This window comes from Scaptodrosophila lebanonensis, unplaced genomic scaffold (assembly GCF_003285725.1).
Source record: "Scaptodrosophila lebanonensis strain 11010-0011.00,11010-0021.00 unplaced genomic scaffold, SlebRS2 tig00001412-arrow-pilon, whole genome shotgun sequence".
In the NCBI taxonomy this organism is placed as follows: domain Eukaryota; kingdom Metazoa; phylum Arthropoda; class Insecta; order Diptera; family Drosophilidae; genus Scaptodrosophila; species Scaptodrosophila lebanonensis.
In genome coordinates this window covers 9,786,591-9,813,211 of record NW_022060739.1, presented here as the reverse complement: position 1 = coordinate 9,813,211, position 26,621 = coordinate 9,786,591, and the positions used below count along the sequence as shown (strand labels likewise).

Below are 26,621 nucleotides of genomic sequence, written 5' to 3'. Positions count from 1 at the left end.
TTAAGTTTTATTGATGTATATACATATACGGATTTATTTTCATACAATTAAAATTTCACAATGGGCATGAACCCCAACTTTAGGTTTGATGCAACTCACGAAGTGTCAATATAATTGTATTTTAATTATTAAGCTTTTTTCGATTGAGAGCGAATATATTATCTTAGTTTGAAGGGGTATTTTTGTTTGCTGCAAAGAACTTTATAAGTGGAAGCAGCAGAAAAGAATTAACTTGTTGTTCTTTGTTTTTTATTGCTATGATTTGTAATTGTTAATTTAGAAATTATTTAAGCAACTGTTTGGCAGCCAATATCCTACTTAATCAACAATTTATTTAGTTCAACGCTTGTATGACTTGCATATTTGTTCTAGCACTTCCAAGCTGCCAAATGCATACTTTATAAAAGCATAACATAGGGCAAAATTATATAAAGAGTAGTTGATAATATACAAAGAGAACTTTCCTATGGAAAATATAATACATATACATATGCACATACCTATATGCACAAACATACAACATAACTTATTTAGATATAATGCACTTATTAGATAGAAGTTAAAAGTTAACAACATTAAAATCTCAATTATTCCCTAATTGGCGGAAAGACGTAATCATCACTCAGACTGTTGATGTCCACATACGTTGTCTTCGGACTTAAAACCTTATAGAGGGCATCGAATGTGGGCCTCTCCTCTGGGTCCTCCAGCCAACACTGCAGCATTATGGTATAGACTTGAGGCGTACAGATTTCTGGCCGCTCCAGTCGATTACCAGCCAAGAGATAGGGTATTAGCTCATTATTGCCCACCGTGGGATACGGTGAGGCACCCAATGTGCCTATTTCCCAGAGCACCACACCATAGGCCCAAACATCGCTCTTGCTGGAGTAAATGTTGTCGCATATAGCCTCGATGGAAAGCCAGCGCAGTGGAAGCTAGAATTATATGATTAAAAGGATTCCTTCAGTACCGCTTTATTGTTTTTCTCTTTAGTTACAATTTCCATTTAAATCCCTCATAACTGCAATTATCTACACTTACGGGTACTTAGGATTTTTGAGTTTATCATTTCAAGCAATTGCTTCGCTTTCATAATTGATTTGCATTTTATCCAGCTTTGACTATCAGGACAACAATTTATCTGTTAAAATAAGCTGGATATTCTGTTTTCTAGTCAAGTGAGGGGCAAATGTTGGGAATCGCTCAACTTATGGCATCTATTGAATAATGATTTACCAAGGAAATAGTTCAATTTGGTGCCTACCTTGCGCGTTCTTGTGTTCGTATAGATGCCGTGTCGCGAGAGCCCAAAATCTGATATCTTCAACGTCTTGTTGTTATCAATCAAAACATTGCGTGCTGCCAAGTCGCTGTCGGGGGAAAAATGCCAACAATCGTTCATTAATTTGGTCTGAAAAGGGAACAATGCAACATACCGATGCGTAATCTCCTGCTCCTCCAAAAATCGCATGCCATTCGCAATTTGCAATGCAAAATTGTGCAGCTCTCGATTATCCAATATGTACTCGAAAGGTTCCTCGTCCTCCATTACAGCGTAGGTAGCTAAAAATGTATGAAAATGCTGATTCGGCGACTACATACTTGTAAATATTTGGATATTCCGCTTACTTTCAGCGAAGGGGGACAGTGGCGGCTTCGGCTGCTGCGTACCATTTGGAATGGAGTGCGATTGCTCGCTGTCTGTGGTTTGTCCGGAGACCTTTAATTCGATATAATTTACGCTTTGGCCCAGCACATTGATTGGCTTGCCCGTGCTATCGTTTGCATTGTGTGTTTTAAACTTCACCGCCTCCTGGCGCACCGTACGCAAATAGTTCAACTAGCCCAACAAACCCCAAATCATTAACACACTTAGCTAATTGCTTTGCTCGGCTTACCAAATTTCCACGACCCACATACTCCATAACCATCAGATAGGGCGCACGGATGGTGCAACAGCCCAGGAAGCACACCACATTGTGGTGTGTGCCGACACCTTTGAGCATATCGATTTCGGATAGAAACTCCGCCACCTCGTCGGCTGTGGGATTATCTGATGGGTTAGAAAATATAAATACGTGTTCATTTGTTTCCGCCATTTCTGTTGCCTACTTTTCAGCTGCTTTACAGCCACAATCATGGTGCCTCGCATGCGTCGCATGTTAATTGCGGTGGCCTCGTGGACGCGTCCAAAGGCTCCTTCGCCGAGCACGCGTCCAATGTGAATGGATGAGTGCGGCACCTCGAATATGTCTGCCAGACCCAATGCTTGCGATTGCTGTAACCAATAAATAAATTAGTGATCGGTGATGCTAAAATGAGTGTATTTTTTAGAGTTTATAAAGCGAGCTTAGGCGCTTTGAAGTTTAACGACTCTGTCATTTTCTGAAATTAAAGTTTTAACGACTTAAATTAGCTCTCTAATGCCTATAGGCAATTTTTAGCTTTAAATTTAAGTTGTTCTTCAATTGAAACAAATACAACCTTAGTTCTATAACTACATAACATAAATTCACAAGTTTAAGCTCTGGACTTAATAAAAGCAATAAGTAAACAAGTAAATACCTCCACATATTTGTCGACATAATTGATGTTGTCCTCCATTCTGTAGGGAGAGAAAGAGAAGGAAAAAATGTCAATGTCTGGACTGGAAAAAGTGTTGAGAGCACCCACTCTATGGTCGATGCGGCAAAGGACTGCAAATGTATTTCCTCCTTTTGTAGCTGGGCTTTGTTTTTAACGCGTCGGCGGCGTTGCACGCACAGAATCAATAGGCCGGAGAATATGAAGATCATGAGCAGAATGGCCGCAATGATGAGCCCATTTGACTGCAAGTGAACAGAGAACCGATGGTTATAGACGCTGCTGACGCTATATAGTCCGATTGCTACTGAATATACGCACCAAATTGGTATCGTTGGTTAGTAAAACTGGATTGGCGGGTACTGTTAAGTAGACATGTAATTCGCGACATAATCGGCAGCAGTGTGTTGTGTTCAACTTACCCGCTACTCTGGTCACACTGCGCAGCCCCTCGCAGCCGGAAGCGTCAATGATGAGGGCCTGTAGATTGAGCGAAGCCTTCTCCTTCAGCTGCTTTCCCAAAGGTAGTTTTATGCTGCCCTCATAGCCCTTGGCCGTCGCCCTTAAACCCAACTCGTTCAAGTTGTAAAACCGACTCAGCAGCTGCTTGAGTTTGCCGCCCCAGGGCAGCGAAGGATTAGTTTCCTCGCTAACTCTGAAAGTTGTGGCATTTGGCTTACACTGGTATTGAGGCTTAATCGTCTTTTCAACTCACCTTATTTGCATTTTGTGCGTCCGGAGCGCCTCGATCTGTCCACCTGTTCGATTTTCCTGCTCGCTGCGCCATTGCTCGTTCGTGTGCACAGCAAAGGTTATGCTTAGGGTATCATTCCCCACCATCTTGGCCAGAGTTAGAACCTTGGGCGGTGCGGGGGCCAATTGGCAGCTGCACTCCCCCGACACACAGGCTGCAATTTGAAAATTAGCGTTAAAGGAGGCGTTTCCCAGCAACGGCAACATGTCACCTACGAGGTATGAGGACAAGTGTTGAACGCGACACCTTCGCATTCGATGTTTCCACCGTGAGCTTGTACTCGCATCCGAACATGTAGCTGCACTCCAGAGCATCCACATTCGAAATTGCGTTCACCGGCAGATACAAGAAACTCGAAGGCTTCGGTTTTCCGTACTCGCTGCACGGCGCCTCCGGACAACGTGTGCTATTCACCGCATTCACAATCACATTATATGTGGTGCCTGCGAAGGTATAATTTAATTGAAATGTAACAGGGACAGGTCCTTTATGTTGCTGCACAAACCTTTGGGCAGATTGTCCTGCCAGCGCACTTGCAGGCGCGGTATTTTTTTCATATACAACGTCACATTTGTGCTCAACTCTGTTATTTGTCCCATCAGATTGTGCTGAAAACAAATTAAAACCAACCATTTAGAAAAAACGCTTTTTTTAAAATTGCTTTTTAAATAGTTTGTGCTTTCAATTGTGACTCATGATTTTGCTTTGCGACTCGATTTTGGGTCTGTTATGACTCTACTACAATTATATAGAGGGCCAGGTCGCGGGTCAACTTTGGAGCAGAGTATTGTTATATTTCCAAAACATCCCAATTGGGCCATCAATTAATACTTACTAAGCCCTCTAAACATACTCAAGTTGATCAAAAAGAATAATGGAGCTTAGAAAATAATCCCTACTGAGCCCTTAAAACATACCCAAGTTGGTCAAAAAAGGGCGAAATCTATTTGAAAATGGAGTTTAGAAAATCGACTCAAACTTAAAACATCTTGAAGTTCAAAAGAATGCACTATTACTAAGATTGTATAGCCCTTACTCAATGTTTACAAAAGGATTTTTTTCTGATGCTTAGAAACCCTTGCTTTCTGCTGCTATGTTTTCCCAAATTCCTCGTCAAAGCGCTCCCAAAATGATGGAAAAGTAGACTTGTTTGTTTAAAGACACTCGCAAAAGTAGGCCCAACTGCCCTTAGTTGTGATTTCTACTTTTAATATAACTAAGGAAATAAAATACCGCATTTGAACAAAAATTTAAGCTTCAAATAAGCTTTTAATAAGTGACTGCAATTGCAAACTTTTACATTCAGCATCTAATTATTTTATGGCGCGTTGAGTTGGAAATCAAAGCCAATGTATTGTATTGTTACATATTTGTGGGTTTCAAATGTATTTCATTTAATGCGACGAATGCAGACTGTTATGTCGAAAGCTACTGAATCCTGACTACAACTCTTGCATTGTCCTGCACAGAACATAAAATTCCATCCTTCTTGCTAGTGTACATATTTATTTAAAATATGGCAGCTGTTGCATCGGAATTCGCAATCGTCTTATTTCTTATGCTCCTGCTTAATAAAGCCGCTAGAGAGCAACTGTCGAGTACATGGGAGTGCTGACTAAGTGCTGAGTTCCAACCTGTAAGCAGATTATTTTTGCAGCAGCTCCTCTACAGGAGTCTTATGCTTTTGCATAGGGACTCCATTACTTAAGAGTGTTCTTTGTTCAATGCAGAAGTCGTTGATATGATGCACATCCTTTGTACATGGACAACGTTGAGTGTTTGGTCGTATTGTGTAAAAAAACAGCTTCATTTCATTAAAGCAAACTTAAAGACAACTTTAACACTTTCAAAGCCGGATGCTTTTATTGCACTAAACACATTGTTTAGTAAGTGCGAGCATTATCCTAATCTAATTCTAATATAATTCTTCTGCAACTCAAATTAAGATTTCGCGTTTATCTCACCATTTCTGGCCACTATTTTAAAATCGTTTCCTGCTAGCATTAACGAAATTATTAATAACCCTTACCTTATAGGAAGTGCAATAATTTCTTGAATCTGGCTGCTTATTTCTTTCGATTACCAGCGATTATTTTGCAAAATTCACAAAACATACAATCCGATCTATGTTTTTCAAATAAAATATGGTTGTGTTTTTCCTTATCTAAAAATTAACAACTCTCTTTAATCTCCTAAGCAGTGTAATGAGCAAAATCTATATTCTTATTTAATTTTATTTCCTTGCCGTGCCGTGCCTCTAAAGTAATAAACTTTAATTAGCTGTCTCAAAACACAACTATGTATGATCGAAACTGAACAACTAAGTGGACAATATATTTTTGAAAACAAAACTCGATTGCACTCACATTGTTGTGGAATTGGCGATTCGTTGTTGTCAGCCCTGAAGTTGAAATTGATTTAATGTTGTTTGCGTTGAATGTTGTTTCCGTAGTCGGGAATTCGGACATTTTCACTTCCGCCTCGCCAGTCGCCGCCATCTCGTCCTTCGACATTGCCGACGAGAACATGCCACATATCAGAAGAGCGTTTATTAGACTGGACAGTAGCATTCTTTATCTTAGGCCTGCTCATGTCCGCAGCCTGGGTTTGTTTGCTGCAAAATTAGAAAGTCCAATTGAGTATAAAGTTCGTGCAGCTTATTTGCAATGCTTTAAATTCAAATGTAATAATTCTATCTCATTAACATTCAAGCTGCCAAATTAAAAGTTCAAAGACAGGCAAAGTGGCTGGAATGTGTCAAAAGGTGCGACAAAAGCCACACCGCGACATTTGATACGAGAGTAAACAATTTGTGTGTGTATGTGTCTGGGCCACTTATGAAAATTAATCAAAATTAATTAGTGTACAGTGGTCGAATGTGCCAATGCCCGACCACATTGAAACTGCATATACCTGCGGTCCGGCCACAGTTTACGGCGGATCAACGAATCAGAGTCAGATAAATTGGCAAATATTGCAGAATTTCTAGTTAGTTTACATTATTAAGCTTCGTAATACGGCTATCAAATACAGTAAGTATACTTTGAGTTGAAAACTTGAACTTATACTGAGGAAAGAAAACATAAATACCATAAGTCTTTTAGTTTCTCTAAAATGTAGATCTAATAGTGTATACTTTATCTGGAGTTGACATTTTTAAGTATACTTTGAGTTGAAAAGTTGAACTTATACAGAAGAAAGAAAACAAAAATACTATAATGTATGTATGAGTGCAGTTCGTTATGAAAGGTTTCTAGTTTCTCTAAAATGTAGAACCAATAGTGTATACATTATCTGGAATTGACATTTCAAGTCCCCTGCTCAAGCAAACAGAGAAGCTCTTTACACAATTTAATATTTCGTAGAGACCTTTGTTCCGTAATTTTTTGTCACATATACAGACTGTAGATTAAATAATCATCAAAAATTAGTATAAATCTATGCTCCAGTTTGATATCTGTAATCAATAACCCATTGCGGTAACCAGAAATCTATCTAATCGCCATAAAGTTTCCAATAATAAGTCGTAAAAGTATCATGCTATGTGAACTTGTTTTGGTTTTAAAGCTTTGTTATCAAATACGTATGTAAAGGGTGTTTATTATAAACCAACAGGTTTTCAAGGCTTACGACTGCGCAGCCCTTAGATTAACCGATTTTAATCTATTTTCGAAGAACAGACTCAGAAGAGCGAATTTAGTATAGTTGGTCAAACCATTTGGGGAACGATCTGTGTAAATACATTTTATATTGCGCATTGAATTCAAAATAAAACTTCTACCATTTGCAAATGTTTCTCGGGCGTAGATCTTTACCTGATGATTTGCCAAATAATTGTGTATATAACGAAGTAAGCGACACCCTATATTTGTATTATCTTCAAGCAAGATATCGCACACATAAAGTAAATAATAAGTAGCTAATTACTTAGCTAGCTACGACTATCGTATTGTTATGGTAGTTACTAGTAACTAACACCTTTGCTAGTCACCAGTAACTGTTTCTCTATTTACTAGTATTTTTAAATAGCTCATGCTATTCAAATCAGTTGATGTCAGTCTGTTGGATTGTAATATTCATTCGAGTTCAGCAGCAACTATAAGATCTGTCACTGACCGCCAAAAGATATAGTAGATTCTGTATTGCACTCCTGTGTAGTTGTTGTTTGTTTATGTTTCGTCTGCTCCACAAACTATTAATATTTTTAATTTGTTTTTGCCTAAACTAACAAAGTACTTGCTCATGTCGAGTTGTTTGGTCGCAACGTCACCAACACTTTGCTGGTAATTGCAACGAACTACTCTACTCTACTCTACTCTACTCTACTCTTTACCGAACACTCTCATCAAAGTCAAGGCGTTGAACAAAAACAAAACCCAAGTCGCGAGCACTTCGAGATAATTGTTGCAAAAACAAACGATAGGGTGACGAGTATTTGTTGATACTCGCATGTACGAGTAGATCAAGAACTTTGCACATATCATGCCATCACTGGGCGATAATAATAGTTTGGCTAATAGAAATTCCCGTTATTAGCAATAACAGTGAAGAGAAGCCGTGTTATGGCTATTGATTTTGCTTCGCTATGTCAATGAAATTTCCAAGAAAATTGGCTATAAACCAAACTGTAAAAGAAATGGCAGCTCAGCAGTTGAGCAACAATTAAATAATTTAATTTAATATACAGTGAATAGCAATTATAGGGTATTAGTATTTCTAGGGCTTCTCCCAAAAATAACTACACAGTACAATTATTCGTCCCACAGATTAATACAAGTATGTGAACAAACTGGCGATTTTCCATGTTGAAAGCTCAGCACTTTAATAACAACAAGTAAACATTATGCATATAAATATTTATGTATTTAAAGGAACTAAAATCCTAAAATAGAAATGAAAAATGTGATAAAGTCCAACACAAAGTGGAAATTACACAAACAAAACTATTTTATTTGTTCAGCTCTAAAGGATTTATGCTTCAATCTTCCAGCCATCTAATGCTCAAATAAATAAATTTCTGCAAAATGAGAATTGTGCGTGCCTGACATTTTTGTGAAATACATTTACTTGGGTTTTAATTCGTCACCTTAGCAACAGATAAGAGGGGTGAGACGCAAGTAATTATAGTAGTACGGCACTCCAAAATATAGTTACTGCTTTTATTTATTTGTGAGAAATGTCGTCATGGCTGCGATGATGAGTTCTATTTTCACCATTTGTCTGATTTACATGTAATGAACAAAATAGAAACAAACGTTTGAATATTAATTGTATGCATGAATAATGAAACGGACTTAAACCGCTTTTCGAAACGAAACGAAAAGAAGAAATAAGTACTGGTGTATTCGTGTGACTTTTAAATACCCTTCGGGGAATACTCTCAAAGAGAAATCTAACAGCGGGAGAAATATAGCAGGCACTAACGAGGTGTAAGGGGGAGGACAAATACCAAATGGGCAAGGCTTTAAAATTCGTAAATGTTCTTTATTTTGCCAACGAAAGAAAAAGCATTTTAAAGCTGAGCACCGCAGAGTTTTTAAAATGTTTCATATATACGTTTTCATTTATTGTAGTTGTTCTTCGAGTCTGACTAAAGATTACGCCTTTGTAGCTATAAAGTTGTGTGAACTTTGATGTTTGAATGGCATTTTATTCTGCAAACCAGAAACGTAAAGCCACAAAGTATGCTTTTCTAAATCTCACTTGTCAGCCATTTGCACAAAGCACTTATTTGCTGCTGATTTGAGTTCATCTGATATACATATACACATACACTTTAATTGTACCGTTTATATTTCAATAACTTAAATTAAACTAGCTATAAGTTTTAATGTAATTGCTTTCAATTGTTAGTTTCATTTGAAAGCATAGCTTGGTCCTCCAATTGGCCCAATTTATTTATGCAAACTATTCGTATTTGGATAAGGGAATTGATTCTTATTGCTTTGACATTGTTGTGCAGCTCACTAAATTGCGCGTTCGAATTTCCTGGCCGAGGAAAGTGTGTGCGCAGTATTGATAACTGATTGGTTTGACTTCACTGTGCTGGCCAGCTCAGTAAATTGCGCGTTCGAATTTCCTTCAGCAGACCGCAAGCATTTGCTATTCTAGTCTAGTTGCTATCGTTACTGTTTTAGTTGTTGTTGTTTTAGTTATTGTTGTTTTAGTTGTTGTTGTTTTAGTTGTTGTTGTTGTTGGTGAGTGAGCACGCGTCGGGCGCATTGACGAGTGCGCCGGCGACTGGATTACTGGCGCTTATAAATAATGATGCTAACAAAGCTAATTGTTGACATGACATTAACAGCAGCGAACACTCACAACACACACACACACACACACACACACACACACACACACTCACAACACTCGTGTGTTTGGGTGCCTTGTTGGCCCATAAATTAACCCATGTCGCCGCACTTTTATGGCATGTTGACGTTGGCTTGTTTTGGTTTAACGCTTACACTAGCCCGGCCCCCAACATCAGGCAACACCATACGCAGTATAAGGAGTAGGAAAATGCGTGCTGGTTTTTGTGTGAAGATTCACAGTGGGTGACGAGCACATTTTTATTTGTAGGTGCGTATTAGATAGATAGATTAGCAATTAGTTGGCATCAGTCTGGTACAGCGGTCGTCCTTTCGTCTCCTCCAGAAATATGCTCACATAGAACAAACAGAAGGCACAGACTGTGGCGCACAGCCACATGGTGGCAGCCAGGCCGACATAGTGCATCAGCAATGGGAACGCCTTCAGCGATGTGAAGGCAAAGCCGCTGAGACAGCCCAGACAGATGCTGGTGGCAATCGCTCGAATCTTTTGCGGCAGTATCTCCACCAGAACCACCATGGTGACGGACGTGATGCCCACGTTGGCCAGAAAAATAACAAAGGCCATAATGGTGACGGGCAGCCAGGCCGAGTATGCCGACAGATCTGCATCCGTTTCCTCCGCAAAGAAGGCGTAGGTGCCGAACGCTGCAGTGCTCAGTCCACAGCCCGCACACGATATTATGAGCAATATCTTGCGCCCATATCTGTCCACCAGATATATGGAGGCCAGTGTGCCGATTATCTGCACCACTCCAATAATGATGGTATTCGTGTTTGGGTCCAGCTGCGTGCGCACCGCTCCAAAAATATTCGACATGTAGTTAATGAATGCAAATGTGCCGCCAAAGGTGCCAGCTATCATGAGGACCAGTCCCGTAACTATGGCCTTAATGGCACGCTTGTTACCTAAAGGATTCCAAAGAATTAATAACTGTTGCAAGGCAAAGGAAAGGAAAGGCAAGACAGCTCATAACAAACTACCCTGAAAGTCAGTTGGAGAGTCAAATTAAAAAGTAAGCTTTTGGCACTCACGAAGCGTAAATTTCTTCTTATGTACAGTAAGTACTTCCTAAGAACTACTGCTAATAACAACTACGAACATTATGGAAGAGTTATGCATATTTTTTTGCAGAATGCTTTCCAAGACCTCACGAAATCACCAGAAGGGTTGTATTTCCAATGCCTCTTTAAATAATTAATTAATTTGAAATATTTGAATAGGTATGGTTGGTAGAAGTTAGGCATATAGTATGAGTTATCGGTTTCAATCTAGCAATAGGACACTAATCAATAATTTGGAATGTTTTTAGTTTTTTTAGACGCTTCAGTTATTCAGCTTTTCTGATTTTACGCTGAACAGTTGAAACGCTTGCTTTTACTCCGGCTTATTTGTTAATTTTGGCTGCTGACTTAGTCGAATTGGAAGCCATTCTAACAATTTTGCGTTCTGATTGTTCAGTTAGTGCTTTTTGTCCCTTGTTGCTTTATATGTCTGTCTCTAAAAACTGGAGTTTTTCTTTAACTTAAAACGTTAATCATATACTTGTGTTATTTCTATCAATGTCTCACATTTGTTGTAATTTTTTGTCGGACTTTTTAAGACTTTTTTGCTTGCCTTTCAGGTGTTTATATATTTATTGCCCTAAGAAGTGAATCAATTTTAGATTTCTTGTTAATAAAGCTCGAAAACTGTTACTCCACATACCAGTATTCCTCTCTATTTCACTGGCCGTACCACAAAAACAACAATCAGAAGTGCAACTTACAAATATCACTCATCCTGAGCGACGGGCTGTCTGAGTTTTTGGACTGCTGCATAATTGCCTCTCGCATTTCATCGAACTGCTTCTGGTAGGCCCGCTCCTGATCCTTCTGCTGCAGTTTTTCATCATAATTGCGATAGAATTTCAGCGAACTCTGCGCCTCCTCCACACGACCCCAGCGCAGCAATTGCTGCGGTGTTTCGGGGAAGCGTGTCGTTAACAGGGCATAGGTCAGTGGCAGCACAATAATGACACACGGTATGACATGATAGGGCACGTGTGCGGCTATAATGAATCCCACCAGGGTACCCGTATTGATGGTCAGCGTAAAGAATGAGCTCAGGCGACCACGCACACTGCAAAAAGTCACAGTTCAATGGGGCTGAACAATGGAAAACTAAAGAAACTAAACCGCTCACCTATTGCCGGCTATTTCGCCAATAAACGTGGGCAAAACCACAAAGGTGCCGCCACCGGTAATGCCCGCACAGACGCGTGCCACATACAACCATTCGATGGATTGTGCGAAATAAAACAAGATCCAAATGCACTGTAAGATTGCTTAAATAATTAGGTGGAGCACGAAAAGAAAACAAACATAATGCGAACGCTCGTTTTGCTAAACAAACGGGGAACACATCTGAAGAAACTTTCTAAAGCTTCAGGTATTACCTTTACTGTCTATTAAGACAGATAATTCGATTCAGCTCTAGAGATGAGAGATCATCAGCTGAGCTCCTTTGGAACTAGTGTTGAACTCTCTTTCTTTTTCATTTTTTAAACCATTGTTCACCACATCGAGCGTTCACTATTTGCTTTCATGTATGCTTCAACTAACCGTATTTGGCACTGCCAGTCCATAAAGTGATACTTTTCGCCCAAACCGACTCATCAGAAAGGAGAACAAAAAGTTTCCCGTCACACCGCCCAAACTTATTACGGCGCCCATCCAGGATGCCTCATTAACATCGATCTCGAAATTCAAAGGCGTTTTCTCTGGCGACAGCAGAATTGGCAACATCGGCGAAAACCAACCCAGGGCTATGCCATGGCACAATGTAATGAGAGTGGCTAAAAATAGAGCGATTCGACATCAAATGTGGCGTGTCAGAAGCAGTTCTTCAAAGACCCCCCACGCCCACACCCACACCCATTCCCATTCCCATTGTGTGCCTCACACAATGAGGGGCAGCTAACATTTAACCTCTCAGTCAATACGAGTATAATGAAAAAATCACTTCAGAAAACAAAAGTACAAGTTGCTGTTCTCGATTTAGCTTTGATTTAACGAGAGGTTGCGTTGTAACATAACTTTTCAATTTAATTTGATGGCCACTCGGGACCTTTTTCTTCAAAGCACTTAGTTCGCAGTGAGAGTAGCAAAAGCGAGAAATTCTGTTTTATCGTCATGTGTTGCATTTTAATTTAAGTGATTTGTAATCGTTAAAAAGTTCTCGATCCAAACGTACCACTTAATGTGACCCACAACTGTCGACGGTATTCTTTTAGGAATATGCCCGATCGCACTGTATTTATTAAAAAACTAGGAAACCTCATGTTGCAGCTTTTTATTATGCTATACGAGTATATATAGTATGTATATAGGACTAGGACACTGTATCACAGCAAATATCAAATATCAGTTGATTCCACAATTTCGAGTTCACTGTTTCTTCCTAAGTATTCAATGCCTGATATCCTGCTGCCATGCCGTTCATTCATATTCCACTTGGTAAAAATTTAAACTTTCGCGTCACTACCACTTTCTGAATGACTTGTGAAATCGTGGTTCAGCTCGTTTTATACCTCAAACGCTGCGCTATATCTCAACTCGTATCTAAATCTGTTGCGCAAATATATCTAACTCTCCACTAAAGCGGGTGTAACTGCTCCAAAGCTACACAAATTCTTTATGATGTTTATACAGAATAAATAAAACAGAATTACGCTCTTGGCTGCTATCATGGACGAACTAATGTTGCCAAATTATTGGATACTCTGTAATGTTTTCAGATTGATGAATTAATGTTTGCATAACTTTTTAAAAAGTGAAACCTTCGCCATTCGGACAAAAATTGTTCCATTTCAATTTATTTACTTTATTGCAGAATGATGAGTAAATGCAATTTAATTAAATGCATATTTTACAGATGAACTGTGCGCTCTCCACTGCCATTTTTTTTTTAATATTAGTTAAAAATAATTATTCTTCTAACTAATAATAATAATTTTATTAACTATCTCATAGTTGAGTCATCTAGAATCATCATCAATCAATTATTAGCTTTCCAATTATTCCTTCTCCAACTTTTCTTCAGTAATATCATCATACAAAGATTTGAAATTGAAGCCCACTTCTAGTAGAGCATTCCTTAGTTGGAAGCACCATTTTCTTCCTTCCATCTCGTTCAAGTTCATTGCTTCTTGACCTAGGTGAAAATTTCTATATACAAAAGTTTATACCTAACTGCACTTCCAAAGAAGTATATGGCAAGTGTCTTATCACTTCTAGCACTTACTGCATTCAGACAAACTTATCTAATGTTGTAAAAAGCTGCAAATAAATGAAAACGGAGACTCCCAGATGTAAGGAAATTAGCTGAGAATTATTATCTTAATGCTTTACTAACAACGTGCATATATTTTTAGAAAAACATAAAGAACGGAAATGGAATATGCATGCGTAGTAGAATTTCTATCAAAATTTCTGCCTCCCTTTGTTATATTAATAACTTTTCCTTCTGTTTTCTTAAATTATTTGCAGCTTCAGTTGCCTAAGAAATATATATGTAGTATAAATATAAATATAATTTATAATGGTAAGATGGGAAGATCGCATAAATAATGTAATATATGCAATATATTTTGTCAGCTGAAAATTCGTACCAGTCTAATATTCGTGCCATATCTTTATTGGACTCGCTTTTATAACTTAAAGCAAACAAAATGGCGCTTACGCAGTAATGGTAATTCTGAGTCAAAGTTTGGATTTCGCTATATGTTTTCGGAATGTTTTAAAAAAGGTATTTTATTTTTTCATTCATAAAACTTAATTTTAATGTTATTATTTACAACAACTTAAATTAAACTTATAGAAAAAAAAATACAGCCAGCTTAAACTAGGAGCTTAGTCTTATTTATCAAAAAAGATATGGAATTAAGTTGAAAATAGGGGCTGCATACTTTTAGGGTTGTTTGGTAAAACTTTATTTGGAAACACGCTTCGTTAATATTGATTTAAAATGTAGAATTGTGTTGTTTCTGAAAATGTTTGCCCAACATTTAAGATCGTTATTGGAAAATGAAATTCGATTCCAAAGCAGTTGATATGCTTCTACATGCAATAAATATGGCTATGATAATGCTCGAAGAGAAACCTAAAAATATTTGTGCAGACCCCTACATAGATTCACACTCCCCTTGATATTAACTTCAAATGCTCATTAATAATATAGTACATTATAGGCAATTCCTGGAAAAATACTCACTATTTCGTGTTGTACCTTAGTTCCCAGAGTGTTGCCAAGAAAATTTAAGGCTTTTGCAACTCTCCCGATTGTCAAATTTAAAACACAATCGTGTATATTAATTCTATTTGTATTCTTCGTATGCTTTTCAGATCATCACAAATATATTGAAAGTACAACGTTCTTTCTTTCTTTTTATCAATAGGTTTTACAGTACGTAATAATTATATACATATTAATCAGCCCCACCTCGCCTGATCAACAACTGTCGCCTAAAAGTTTCCCTTCCATCAAAATTCAGAAACTAGCAGCTTTATGTGCGATGTACGCATGCGACTTAATGTTGTGCGTGTGATGAAAAGTCCCTCGCAAAGTGCACTAAATATTTATGAAACCTCGAATTTATGTGCGGGCATTAGTGTGTATTAAGTAAAGCCAGTTGATAATTTAATAGTGAATGGTTGTGACGTTCTCTACGTTCGTCGGTCGCTGACAACTTGAGCTTGGACTGGGACCGGGGCTGGGAATGGCAATGGGACTGCGACTGGCTAGTAGGTAGACAGACGAGCTAAAGCGCCTGCTTGTCATAAATTTATGCTTATTGATATTTTTCTTCTTTTTTTTTGCTTTTGTTGCAGGTAGTTTTAATCAAATGATAATTTTCCGTAGTAGTCGCAAATTTGTTGCTACAGTATATTGGTCTCAAGAGACTGGCAGTAACTAGAAACATGACCAAACCCGAAAAGAAAAAAAACAGAAAACAAGCAAAAAGCTAACAACAGAAACGACTTTAAACTGTTATCTGTAGAGTATACTGCTCAATGCCGCCAATTTTTATGATATATGTATATTTGTGTAACGCGTCATTGGTTCGCAGCTCTTCTAATCGTTATCGGCGCTCGCATTCGATTTTTTGATAAGTTCAATTTGTATTCTATTTTATGCCAACTCAAACAAATTGTTTTGCTTTTCAAGATACACATGCCGCAAAGAGCGATGTGTGGGAATGTTGGCTCATATACCTACATGCAGACTCGTATATACATTCACTTCTATATGGATAATATCTATTTGGAGGAGGAGGAGGTGGGCGAGAGAAAACCTTCAAATTCGCTGTGCTAGTTCGTGGCATTAAAACGATGGGCGGTCGGATTGTAAAAATGTTTTATTTCATATAAACAATCGGAATAAAATGATATATTCCCATCTTTTCAATGCTATATATATGTATGTACAAGTACAAGTATGTATATACCACAATATCAATAAATGTAGTCGTTAATTTTGATCAAATATCGAAAGTCATTTCTAAATCTCATCGTATAGTGCGTGTAATTAAGTCATAATGGAGAGGCGCGACTAATGGTTAGTAACCATAACCAAGCATATCGGTATCCAGCGAAGCAGCTACTTAGTAACTATAATTGCTAGCTACTGGTAACTATCTAGTACTAGCTGCCCAATTAGCTAGCTAGTTTTTTGTGCCCAATTAATTGGTACTTAATATGAATTGGATTAATGATTGATGATTCAAAAAGTTATGCCAGATCTTAAAGATATGTCACATAAATAGCACATTTTCAAATAATTAGCAAACAAATTGAAATATTTAACTTTATATTAAAAATGAATAATGGTATTCAATATTTTGTGTAATAATAAACATTGAAATTTATTCTTCGATATGGAGTACAAAGTGCTTGCAACAACAGATTATTCAAATTGCTTAAGCTTAGCCTGCAATTTAATTCTTCACATCTAAAATGCAGTGTTCTGTGCCTAGGACTTAGATCTCAGTTTTGAGCTGATTAATTCATAAAAGGACTTTTTCTTTCTGCAGGCACTTTTGTTTTCTTAGCTTATCCCGCATGGATGTCCACTTAAAGGCATAGCTTATTGCTTTTTAAATTTATTAAACATTTTTGTAAATTTACGTTCAACCACAATTTGCTTATCATTTCAAACTTTACAAAAATTTGTTCAGCTTTTTCAGAGTTCATTTGAACTTCATTTTAAAAATACTTATTTTTTTAACTCTCATTGATCAAAAAAATGTTTACTTAAGCTATTTTTTTACAATACCGGATTTAAAACACTGTACTAATGTGAATAGTAAACAAGTTTTTGTTCAATGAAATCTCCAAAAGAAAAACAAGCAAAACTTTAAGCTTTTCCCATGCAAATCTTCACAGCAAGTGATTTCAATGAACAACATGTTTCTATATTTTTCACAATTTCATTTCAGGTATTTATTTGTGTTTTTCTGCATCATTTTCCACATTTCCGCAGCTCACAGAACCTTTGTGGTCGTTAGTGTTCGTTAGTTTGTCTGTTCGTATGTGTTCATGCATGTGTTCGTGCATGTGTGTATGTGTGGGTGTGTGCGTATACATCATTGTGATTAAGCCAGCTGCCATTTTATGTGCCTGTGCCCGCGTTCGCCAGCAAAGGTGTTGTTGCCTTGCACGACTCAATAGCAACTAAAATAATTGATGCGATAGCTATTAGCGTGCAAAATTACATCTGTCTGTGTGTGTGTGTGTGTGTGCGAGTGTGTTTATTTGAGATAGTAAACAAAACAAAGGCCTACTATATAGTATGACGTCTGGCCAACATCTGCGCATACCATTTCTGTTTTTATCACCATGAGCCGCCGCCACACGCAGAGATTGCAGAACGAGCCGGCAATTTTTCATCGTTGTGGTAAAGGAGAGTCGCATTTACGTTCAACTGGGCTCATTCTCATTTTATTTCATTCAGTTTGATCGTAAAGGAAATGGCGAATAAAGAAAACCGGAAGCCAAATAGTTAGCCAAAACAGCAAAAATAAACACAGAAAACACACACTGTTCTTAGGCGCTAATAAATTTCGCCATTTTATGCATTTTCCGGGAAACGTGTTGGGTAAATATATAGGAAAACGATAATAGTGTAGAAAAGGGAGGCAACATTGCAATATCTTTACTTAACAGTTAATCGAAATTCTATAATTTTCATTATCAGAATGGACTGCCAATCAAAACAGTAGCCATCTACCCATTAAAGACGTAAACAAAATATTATCAGCTACTCTTCTCATCTCTTCGCGTTCAACAGCTTTATTTGCGATGAATTCGTTAATAAGTCGATTGAAAACAATTGGTACAGAAGAATGTAAAAAAAAAAACAAAAGAGATTATGTTACAAACGAGCTTATGTAGGAGAGGGAAGAAAAGGAAACAACTAAGCTCATAAGACAAAAAAGCATTGTACTTTCGATTTCAGTAGAAGCCGCACAGATATGGAAGGGGAGGACAGCTTAGAGCGACCGCCTTCTCTGACACGGCCAATTAATGGCTGTAAAGCAAGCTTTATTAAACGATATCTCGGAGACATCTAAAATCGAGATTGTGATTGTGAAAATATAAAAGTTCTTTGGAAATACCGGGTGGTTGATAGGGAACCTACAGGTATAATATGCTTATAAAATGTTGGGGAATATTGTTCAGTGGGCTTACCTGTACTCGTCATGCTGACTAACAATTTATATGATTTATGGATTCGGAAATTCGGCCGTCTGGCTATTACATACACTGCACAAAGCTTATACCCTTCGGGTAGGGCGAATGCAAGAATCAAGTCAAGTAATGCCTTAGACTTGGCTTGGCTCGATCGATTCACCTAATTCTGTTATTCACACATACCATATATACATTCCAATATCAATTTTTTGTAAAATAAATTCCATTTGAATCATTTTTCTTAACGAATAAGGCGCGCTTTTATTAGGCCCCATATGGTATGTTTCTCTCTTGGGAATAGCGCGTGTAGAGGTTGATTAAATACGTCTGCTTAGTCATGTGTGTCAATATATACACTATACACGATTTCGCACATATTTATAGCAGGTATATACAACTATTTGGCATTTTGTTTGGCTTACAGCAACAATAAATAATAATAATGATTTAAAATGTGCAAAAAGTAAGGTGCAATGTGTTAATCATATTAGTATTTATAAATTATAGCACGATTTGTGTTTTAGTCTATGCCACCGGTTGGCAATGTCTGGAGGAGTGTAACTTTTTAAAAACCCATTTTTAGAGCAAGCAGCCTACCATTTATGATTCGCTTTTATTTTAATATGCAAGTAAAATAGTGTCTAAGAATGACAAATTAACTACCTAGCTTTGGAATAGACAATACATTTGTACTATGTCGACAAAAATCTGTAGTGAGGAAACAGTGAACAAACACCAATAAAATAAACTTGTCGTTCATATAAACGAGTATTAGAAGAGTCTACAAAGAGTATACAGATGCACAGAGTTCAGATCAAATCATCGTTTTATTTCAAATTCAATTAATTTCTAGGATTAGATGTGCTTCCATTACCCATTGAGTAAAAACTTTGAAATCAAAGCATTTATGTTCGTCTTGCTTCTATAAATTTGATGGCTAATAACAGATTAGGTTCTTCAGCTGAGCTCAAAGACTCTTTTTAAAAACCTAAGCTGTTAATACGTTTAATATATCGTTTCGCAGTGTAGCTTTAGCTTACAACCTGCTGCCAAATCTGTTATTTGTCTTTGAATAACCCTGATTCAAATGTGCGGACGCTGTTTATTTGTTGCTAGCTCCAATGCTGAGTATTTCTATAAATACACATAGGTATATAAGACTTTTAATCGAAGTAAAGTGCAAAAGACAGACACCAGCAGGCAAATACACACACACACACACACACACATGCACACACACACAATCATAGTCACACTCATGGCAGAGAAAGATGGCGTCGCTGCGCTTATCTGTAGTCTATTTTTCTAGCCCCTGCCTGTCACTTGAAGTGTCAAAATGTGCGCGAGAAATGAAACCCCCTTCGATTTTGAGTAGAGTGTGAATCGAAAAGTAACAAACAAAACCGAAAGCCAAGGCAGTGGAGAGTGCCGAGCCATTTATCGAATTGATAATCAAACGTTTTTATTGCACCCTGGATGAGTTTGCACCGTAGGCGCTGGTTCAAGGGTCTAAATGGCGATTACCTGTATTTTTGGAGGCACATGCTTTTAAATGGAAAAGCAAGTCAATTGAAAATTTATTGCGTACCTGCTCAAGGTGTACTTCGTACTACTTGAAATGGCGTGGGTTGGTGGTCATGAATCATTAGCGCGCGATTCCGTTGATATTGCAATTACGCCAATTAGCAGAGTTGTATTTTATTTTCCACTCTCACGCAGTTAATGAGCCTTAATCCTTTGCCCCCATAACACATACACTAGTTGGAGGCTTTTCCAGAAGCCTTTCTAATAATAGTCGTACATATACTCATTAGTCGGCTTTTCGAAGAATTTCTTACGCGTCGCAGATGTTTTCAAACACTGCAGTAATGGTTTTCGAACTTGTAAACAGTTTCTTGGCCCTCGATTTCTTCAAGTTATTCTCCTTCGAACACTTTGTACTGGTTGCTATCTAATCTCGAGTGATGTCTGCATCGGCAGTATGAAGGTGAAGTATGCACAGTGGTTAACTAGTCGATCAAGTAAAGTAACATTTCAGCCAAGGAAGGCAAACAAGTTCAAACAAAGAAGCCTTTATTGTGGCAAGAGCAAGCCCTAAGGCAGACAATGGGAATGCAAGCAGGACAATATAAATACAAGTATGTGCATGTTTTAATAAATATATGTGCAATTACTGCTGATAGAAGCTTGATTTATATTATTTATTTATTCGAATTGGCTTCAGAGTTAAATGTAATTAACAAACTTTGGCCGCAAATAGACAAAGACATACAGAAGACACTCGATAGCCATTCATTTTCATTGTACCTCAAAGAACTGTAAACTTTTTATTTCCATTGTATTTATTTCAGTAACTCGCCATGTTTTTCATGGGTATGAACCATGTTAATCGTTTGGTTGTTAAACAAACATAAATCAAACATCAATACAAATAAGTTATATTTGCGTTCAATAATAATCACTAATTGTTCGCATTATCAAGTTTTTTATAATCTAAAAAACACAAAACGAATAGAACGATTTAAATGATATTTGCTTTTTAAATCAATTTAAATTATTCACTGATTTTTTTGCATTTTATTAATTTATATTTAAAACACACTCAAATAAGACTGAATTAAGTGGAATTGTAAAATAATAATCCTTCTTAATTGAGAGCAGTTATTATTTACTCGGATTTTCATTGATTGTGATTGCAATAATACGGATATTATGGAGAGCAAACGCTAATTGGATATACATAATTATAGTTCGCAACAATAGAATTATTTCAATGAATTGCTTTTCAGTCGCATTGCGAGCTCAAAATTAACTCGCTTTAGCTCTTAAATACACTTCTTTTTACTCACCATTGAACTATTTACAGATGTCGACTCTGCGGTTTGGTCATAGCCCTCGACCAATATTGAAATGTGAGCGACAATATTGACACAGAAGTTGTAGTTGCAAAAAAGTTTGCTCTTTGTGTTGGATTAACAATTATGAGTAAGTATGTGCATTAACTTTTATTTGTTCTGCTAATACTTTTAGCTTTTGCTTTTAATGTTGACGCGTTAGAGCAAACACACTTATATGGTTGCATATTCGAAGCACATTTTCCAGATCTTGAAATAATTTCGGTTTTGTTTGGAATTTTATTCGGTTGTTTATTCACTTCTTTAACACTTTTTTTTAGATATCTGTGCATTCCAACTTGTGTGGTCGAAACTTTATTTCTGGTATTCCTTTTATCCAAAATGTGCACCGTGGGTGGGAATTTGCATTTATATTTCCCTTATTTCACTCGAAGGTGCTCGGTTGCCAGCAATTTTATTTATATATCTGCCTGCATCAATGAATGGGAATTTTTCAGGAAACACAGCTTTAATATGCACTCCCAAAAGACTTGAAATACATTTTCCACATTTCTTCACTTTCTTTTTAAAATCCATTTCGTAAATTTTTGAGGAACATTCTGCCCATCTTAAGCGCCGCTCCAGTAAACACTTTTCACATAATTTGTCACGCGTTTCAACTCGAATGCGAATCAAGACAGCATTTCCCAAAATAGAAAATCCGTATGGCCATAACGGCAGATCGAATCGCGCACGTTGAAGCAACAAGCGTTTGCGCCCAAATGATAACGCTGGTTGGCGCCATGTCGCGAAGGCAATTGAAAAGCTCGCCAGGAAAAGCTTTTTCGCAGGCAAAGAGACCGAATGGAGGGTTAAGAGTGTTCTCCACACTTTTGTTTACAAATTGTGTTCGAGTGTGTGTGTGCTTTCGGTCTACGTATGTGTGTGTGTGTGTGTGTGTGTGCTTTCGGTCTGAAGTGTTTGTTTTAATAATTATTAGCTTGTAAGAGTTATGCCCATTTTAACATTTAAGTTGTGTATTTTATAAATATATTTCAGAAGGTATATAATATATTAATATTTATATAATATATTAAATATTATATAATATATTAAATATCATATAATATATTAAATATCATATGTATTAAATATTCGTCCAACAACTTCAATATGCTATAACTTATTTAAATTCCTCAAAAAAAACATTTGTAGTTGTGCTTTCGATCTCGAGTGTTTTTTTTTATAATTATGGATTTTTAGAGCTATGCCCATCTATCTATCTATCTATCTATCTATCTATCTATCTATCTATCTATCTATCTATCTATCTATCTATCTATCTATCTATCTATCTATCTATCTATCTATCTATCTATCTATCTATCTATCTATCTATCTATCTATCTATCTATCTATCTATCTATCTATCTATCTATCTATCTATCTATCTATCTATCTATCTATCTATCTATCTATCTATCTATCTATCTATCTATCTATCTATCTATCTATCTATCTATCTATCTATCTATCTATCTATCTATCTATCTATCTATCTATCTATCTATCTATCTATCTATCTATCTATCTATCTATCTATCTATCTATCTATCTATCTATCTATCTATCAATCTATCTATCTATCTATTTATCCATCTATCTATCACCTTCCCCACCACAAACACAGATCAGTTAACTAATAATCACAATCGAATTAGGGAAAGTGGAGTTTCTGAAAAGCATACAGCTTTGAATTTGCACTCAAAATTGTTTTCAGATCGAGAATTAGCTAAATAGTTGAAGTTCATTTTATTTCACATATTCTAGGCTTACAAACTAGTAGTTAACAAATCGTTATAGAGAATATACAAAAATTCGTAGACGTTAAAGCTGCCACAAAATTACACGATCACCACACACATAAGTGAGAGTTTTCTTTTCTTTTTTCGTGAAGTTTTTCAAGTTTTCACAATGATGTTCACATATAAAGATCTTATAGACGTGGCCATTGGCTCGCCGGAGTCAGGTCACGTCAACTTCTATGCTCTGCACGTGTTGCTCTCGAACTTTGCGCAGAAACTGGACTGCCTGGACGAGGTTGTGGAGCAGGACGAGTATCTGGTGGCCAATGTGCGCATACAGAGTAGTCTGAGTAAGTGGAGTGCTGCGTCCTTTTGGATGAAAATGCAGCTGAACGATTACATTTCCTAGTTGGCAAGTCCTCGAAATATCGTCTGGAGGCGGGTGCAGATGCGGAGGAGGTTGCTGGTGAGGCTCCCAGCGAACCTGCAGCCGAGGAGGCGACAGCAGCCGACGAACATCCGCCTGCAGACGAATCGGCCCCCGAACCCGAGCCGGAACCGCATTCAGAAGCGCCGGAAGCACCAGAAGCGCCAGAAGCCCCGGATGTTGTGGAAGTGGAAGAACCGCCCAATGAGCCCAGCGCAGCTGCCTCTGTGGAGGCACATGATGCGCCAGCTAGTGGCACCAGCGCCCCGGGCAGTGCTGCGGTCAGCGCGGCACCCAGTGGGGCACCCAGTGGGGCACCCAGTGGTGCAGCCAGTGCTGCGGGCACTGCCGCGGGCAGCACTGCAAACACCGCTCAAGGCTCTACCCAGGGCTCGCCACGCACCAGCGGCGCCACCTCTCCCGCGGTAGTCTCGCACACTTCATCGCGCATGTCCATGCGTGAGGCAAAGCCTGAAGCATTGTTTGGCTCGCTGGCCAAGCTGGAGAAGCGCATTTCGAAGGTGGAGCTGCACAAGGAGCAGGCCTCCATCGAGCTCCAGCAGTTCATCAACAGCTTGACAGCGCAGATGAAACTGACGATGGAGCAACTCAACAATGTCACACATCTGATGCTCGATCCCGAGCCGAGTCCGGAGCGCGTACGCCTGCTCCGTCACTTTGCGCGTCAGCTGCGGGTGCTTATGCGTGCCGGCCTGGCGGATGAAGTGTCCATTAGCTGGACCAGTGACGAGGCCATTTGTGAGCAGGAAGGCGAAGAGGAGTCCGGGGAGGAGGAAGAGGAGCGCAGCCTCACGGAGGTGGGAAAGACAGAGGAGGACAAGACCATGGACCTGGAACCCAATCTGTGCTACTCACCCGATCGCATGCTCAGCGAGTTGCTGGAACTTAAGTCCGAGTTCTGTACCCTTAACAACAAGGTGAATGACTTGGCGGCTGCTTTGCTCAAACAGGATGCACAGCGTATGATGGAGATGATGGTGGAGCTGCAGGAGGCGGTGCGGGACATTCGACTGAGCAACAGCGGCAATCGGGAGGCCGCCGAGGCCATGCAAAACAAAGTGAACTCTGCGCTGCAGCAGCTGGACTCGCTCAAGAAATCGGTGCTGCTCTTGGATGAATCGAAAATCGACAAGCTGGAGGTGGAGCTGTTGCTGGCCGAGAAGGTGGACTTCCAGCAGCTGGCGACCAAGGTGTCGCTGGAACAGCTCGAGGACTACAAGACACGCCTCGAAAAGCAGTTCTGCGAACTGCGCTACATCATGAGCAGCAACGAGAAGAATGTGCTCCAAATAATTGACAATCTGCGCATGACTCTGGGCATTGATGCCCTCGAACTGGGTCTCAAGGACTTCCGCGATCTAATCGAGCGTCGTGTGGCCCTGATTGGCGATGCCCTGCAAAAGTACATGGATATGACGAACGATGATTGTGCGGCGGCCGCTGGCCGCGCCAAGGTCATTCAGAACCTCTCCTGCTTGTCCTGCGACACGCCCTGCGTGATGCGCACCGTCGAGCACGCCAAGGTGCCGAAGCTAGCCACAGCCAAGGGCTCCACGAGCATGGCGCCCCTGGTCACCTACGAGCTGGGCCAGCTCCGCAAATCGGGCATTATGGGCTACTATCGCAAGGACGAGTTCCCGCACTCCCTCAATGCCTGGGCCAAGGGCCCCAAGGTGGAGCTGAGCAACTGCGTAGGACGCCATGCAGGTGGCAAGCACACAATGCACACGGCCGAGGACCACGTCCAGAAAGTGGTGCAGTCCAAGAAGAACGACGGCTGGTTTTAAGGCCAACGGAATTCAATTTGCCCTTTAACCCCTCCACACCACACACACACACACAGCACAGACCTATTAAGTTTTCATTGAATGTAAGAATTCCACTAAATTGCTAAGATGCTAGACAGAAACAGATGAACAACAAATTTGAGTAATTCTTTGGGTAGCAACTGTGTGCTATTAATAAATCCAATTAAATGTAAGCGTTTTGAATGTTTTTTGCGCGGCGCCTAAAAGTATGCACTGATGTATACGCCAAGTCATGCTATGTTGTGACTCACTTGAAATTCAAACCGTTACAGCCATCGCACCCAAGACAGCAACCATTGTGGTACCCATTCAAGGTTCCTGTGTGGAAGCTATTGCAACTAGAGATGGAAAGTCATGAATTTGTCGAAAACTCGAACAAAAACAAAACTGCATTCGCTTTTTATTAATTAATGAAATGAAATTAATTGCAGCTTTGAATTCAATTTATTATTTATTTAATTAAATTGCATTAATTTTTTATTGTATTTCGATTTCTCTAATTATTTTTTAAAGTTATAAAATTGTTCTTTTATCGTGAACTACAGTACAGTGAACTCCAAGAAAACCTAACACTCACTCCTACAAGCTAAACGTATACCAATAGAACACGATTTGAAATTTAAAATAGAATCCCTAAAATAATGCAGCAAAATAAAATGGGATAGCAATTATCAAGTTTATTTAGAAAACTTTTAAGCATAATAAAAACCTGTATTCATTTGTATTTTTCATTGCACGTTTGATATATTTATATTATATGAAAAATGAAATGGGAAAGCAATTATCAAGTTTATTTAGAAAACTTCTAAGCATAATAAAAACTTATAGCCATTATTTTTCAGTCTACGTTTGATATATTTATATTATATGAAAAATGAAATGGGAAAAGCCAATTACCAAGTTTCTTCAGAAAACTTCTAAGCATAATAAAAACTTATAGCCATTATTTTTCAGTCTACGTTTGATATATTTATATATTATATGTAATGCAACTGCTGACATATTAGTGATCACCCTAATTATTATAAATAAATCTGCAGGCCATTTATTTTATAAAAAACCACATTTAGAAACTTGTGAAAATATTTTCTAAAATAAATGCCTTTTCATTTTATTATCATATTATCATTTCTTCAGAAATGGAAGCTTAAAAAATAAATGAAACATGTATAAAAGTATTATTACACATTACTGCATCGTGAGAGCTTGCTACATTGGCACTCACGCTGTCGTCTCTAGAGCGACGCTCCCCTCGCTCAACCACTTGCGCGCCAAGTTGCCGATAACTGCCGGCTGGCTGGCTGCCTAGCTGGCTAGCTGGCTGTCA

At 38.4% G+C, this 26,621-nt stretch overlaps 3 protein-coding genes across 3 annotated transcripts; 1 reads left to right on the top strand and 2 right to left on the bottom strand.

Moving 5' to 3' along the window:
* Positions 1–232: 232 nt before the first annotated feature.
* On the bottom strand, positions 233–21,972 carry LOC115630993 (mast/stem cell growth factor receptor Kit). The gene is made up of 15 exons (XM_030527584.1): positions 21,249–21,972; positions 5,707–5,954; positions 3,846–3,948; positions 3,556–3,783; positions 3,302–3,494; positions 3,009–3,241; positions 2,908–2,948; positions 2,677–2,831; positions 2,569–2,608; positions 2,116–2,281; positions 1,902–2,056; positions 1,633–1,843; positions 1,440–1,566; positions 1,268–1,373; positions 233–938 (listed from the first exon to the last, which is right to left on the bottom strand). The coding sequence occupies exons 2-15, from the start codon at positions 5,908–5,910 to the stop codon at positions 588–590; spliced, it is 2,313 nt and encodes a 770-aa protein (XP_030383444.1). The 5' UTR covers positions 5,911–5,954; positions 21,249–21,972; the 3' UTR covers positions 233–587.
* LOC115630994 (facilitated trehalose transporter Tret1) lies at positions 9,868–13,183 on the bottom strand. Its single transcript, XM_030527585.1, has 5 exons — positions 12,902–13,183; positions 12,271–12,503; positions 11,852–11,982; positions 11,436–11,788; positions 9,868–10,575 (listed from the first exon to the last, which is right to left on the bottom strand). The coding sequence occupies exons 1-5, from the start codon at positions 12,987–12,989 to the stop codon at positions 9,944–9,946; spliced, it is 1,437 nt and encodes a 478-aa protein (XP_030383445.1). The 5' UTR covers positions 12,990–13,183; the 3' UTR covers positions 9,868–9,943.
* Positions 21,973–23,071: 1,099 nt separating the features above from the next.
* On the top strand, positions 23,072–25,467 carry LOC115631720. The gene is made up of 2 exons (XM_030528555.1): positions 23,072–23,388; positions 23,448–25,467. Exons 1-2 carry the CDS (start codon positions 23,208–23,210, stop codon positions 25,271–25,273), a joined length of 2,007 nt encoding a protein of 668 aa, XP_030384415.1. The 5' UTR covers positions 23,072–23,207; the 3' UTR covers positions 25,274–25,467.
* Positions 25,468–26,621: the final 1,154 nt, after the last annotated feature.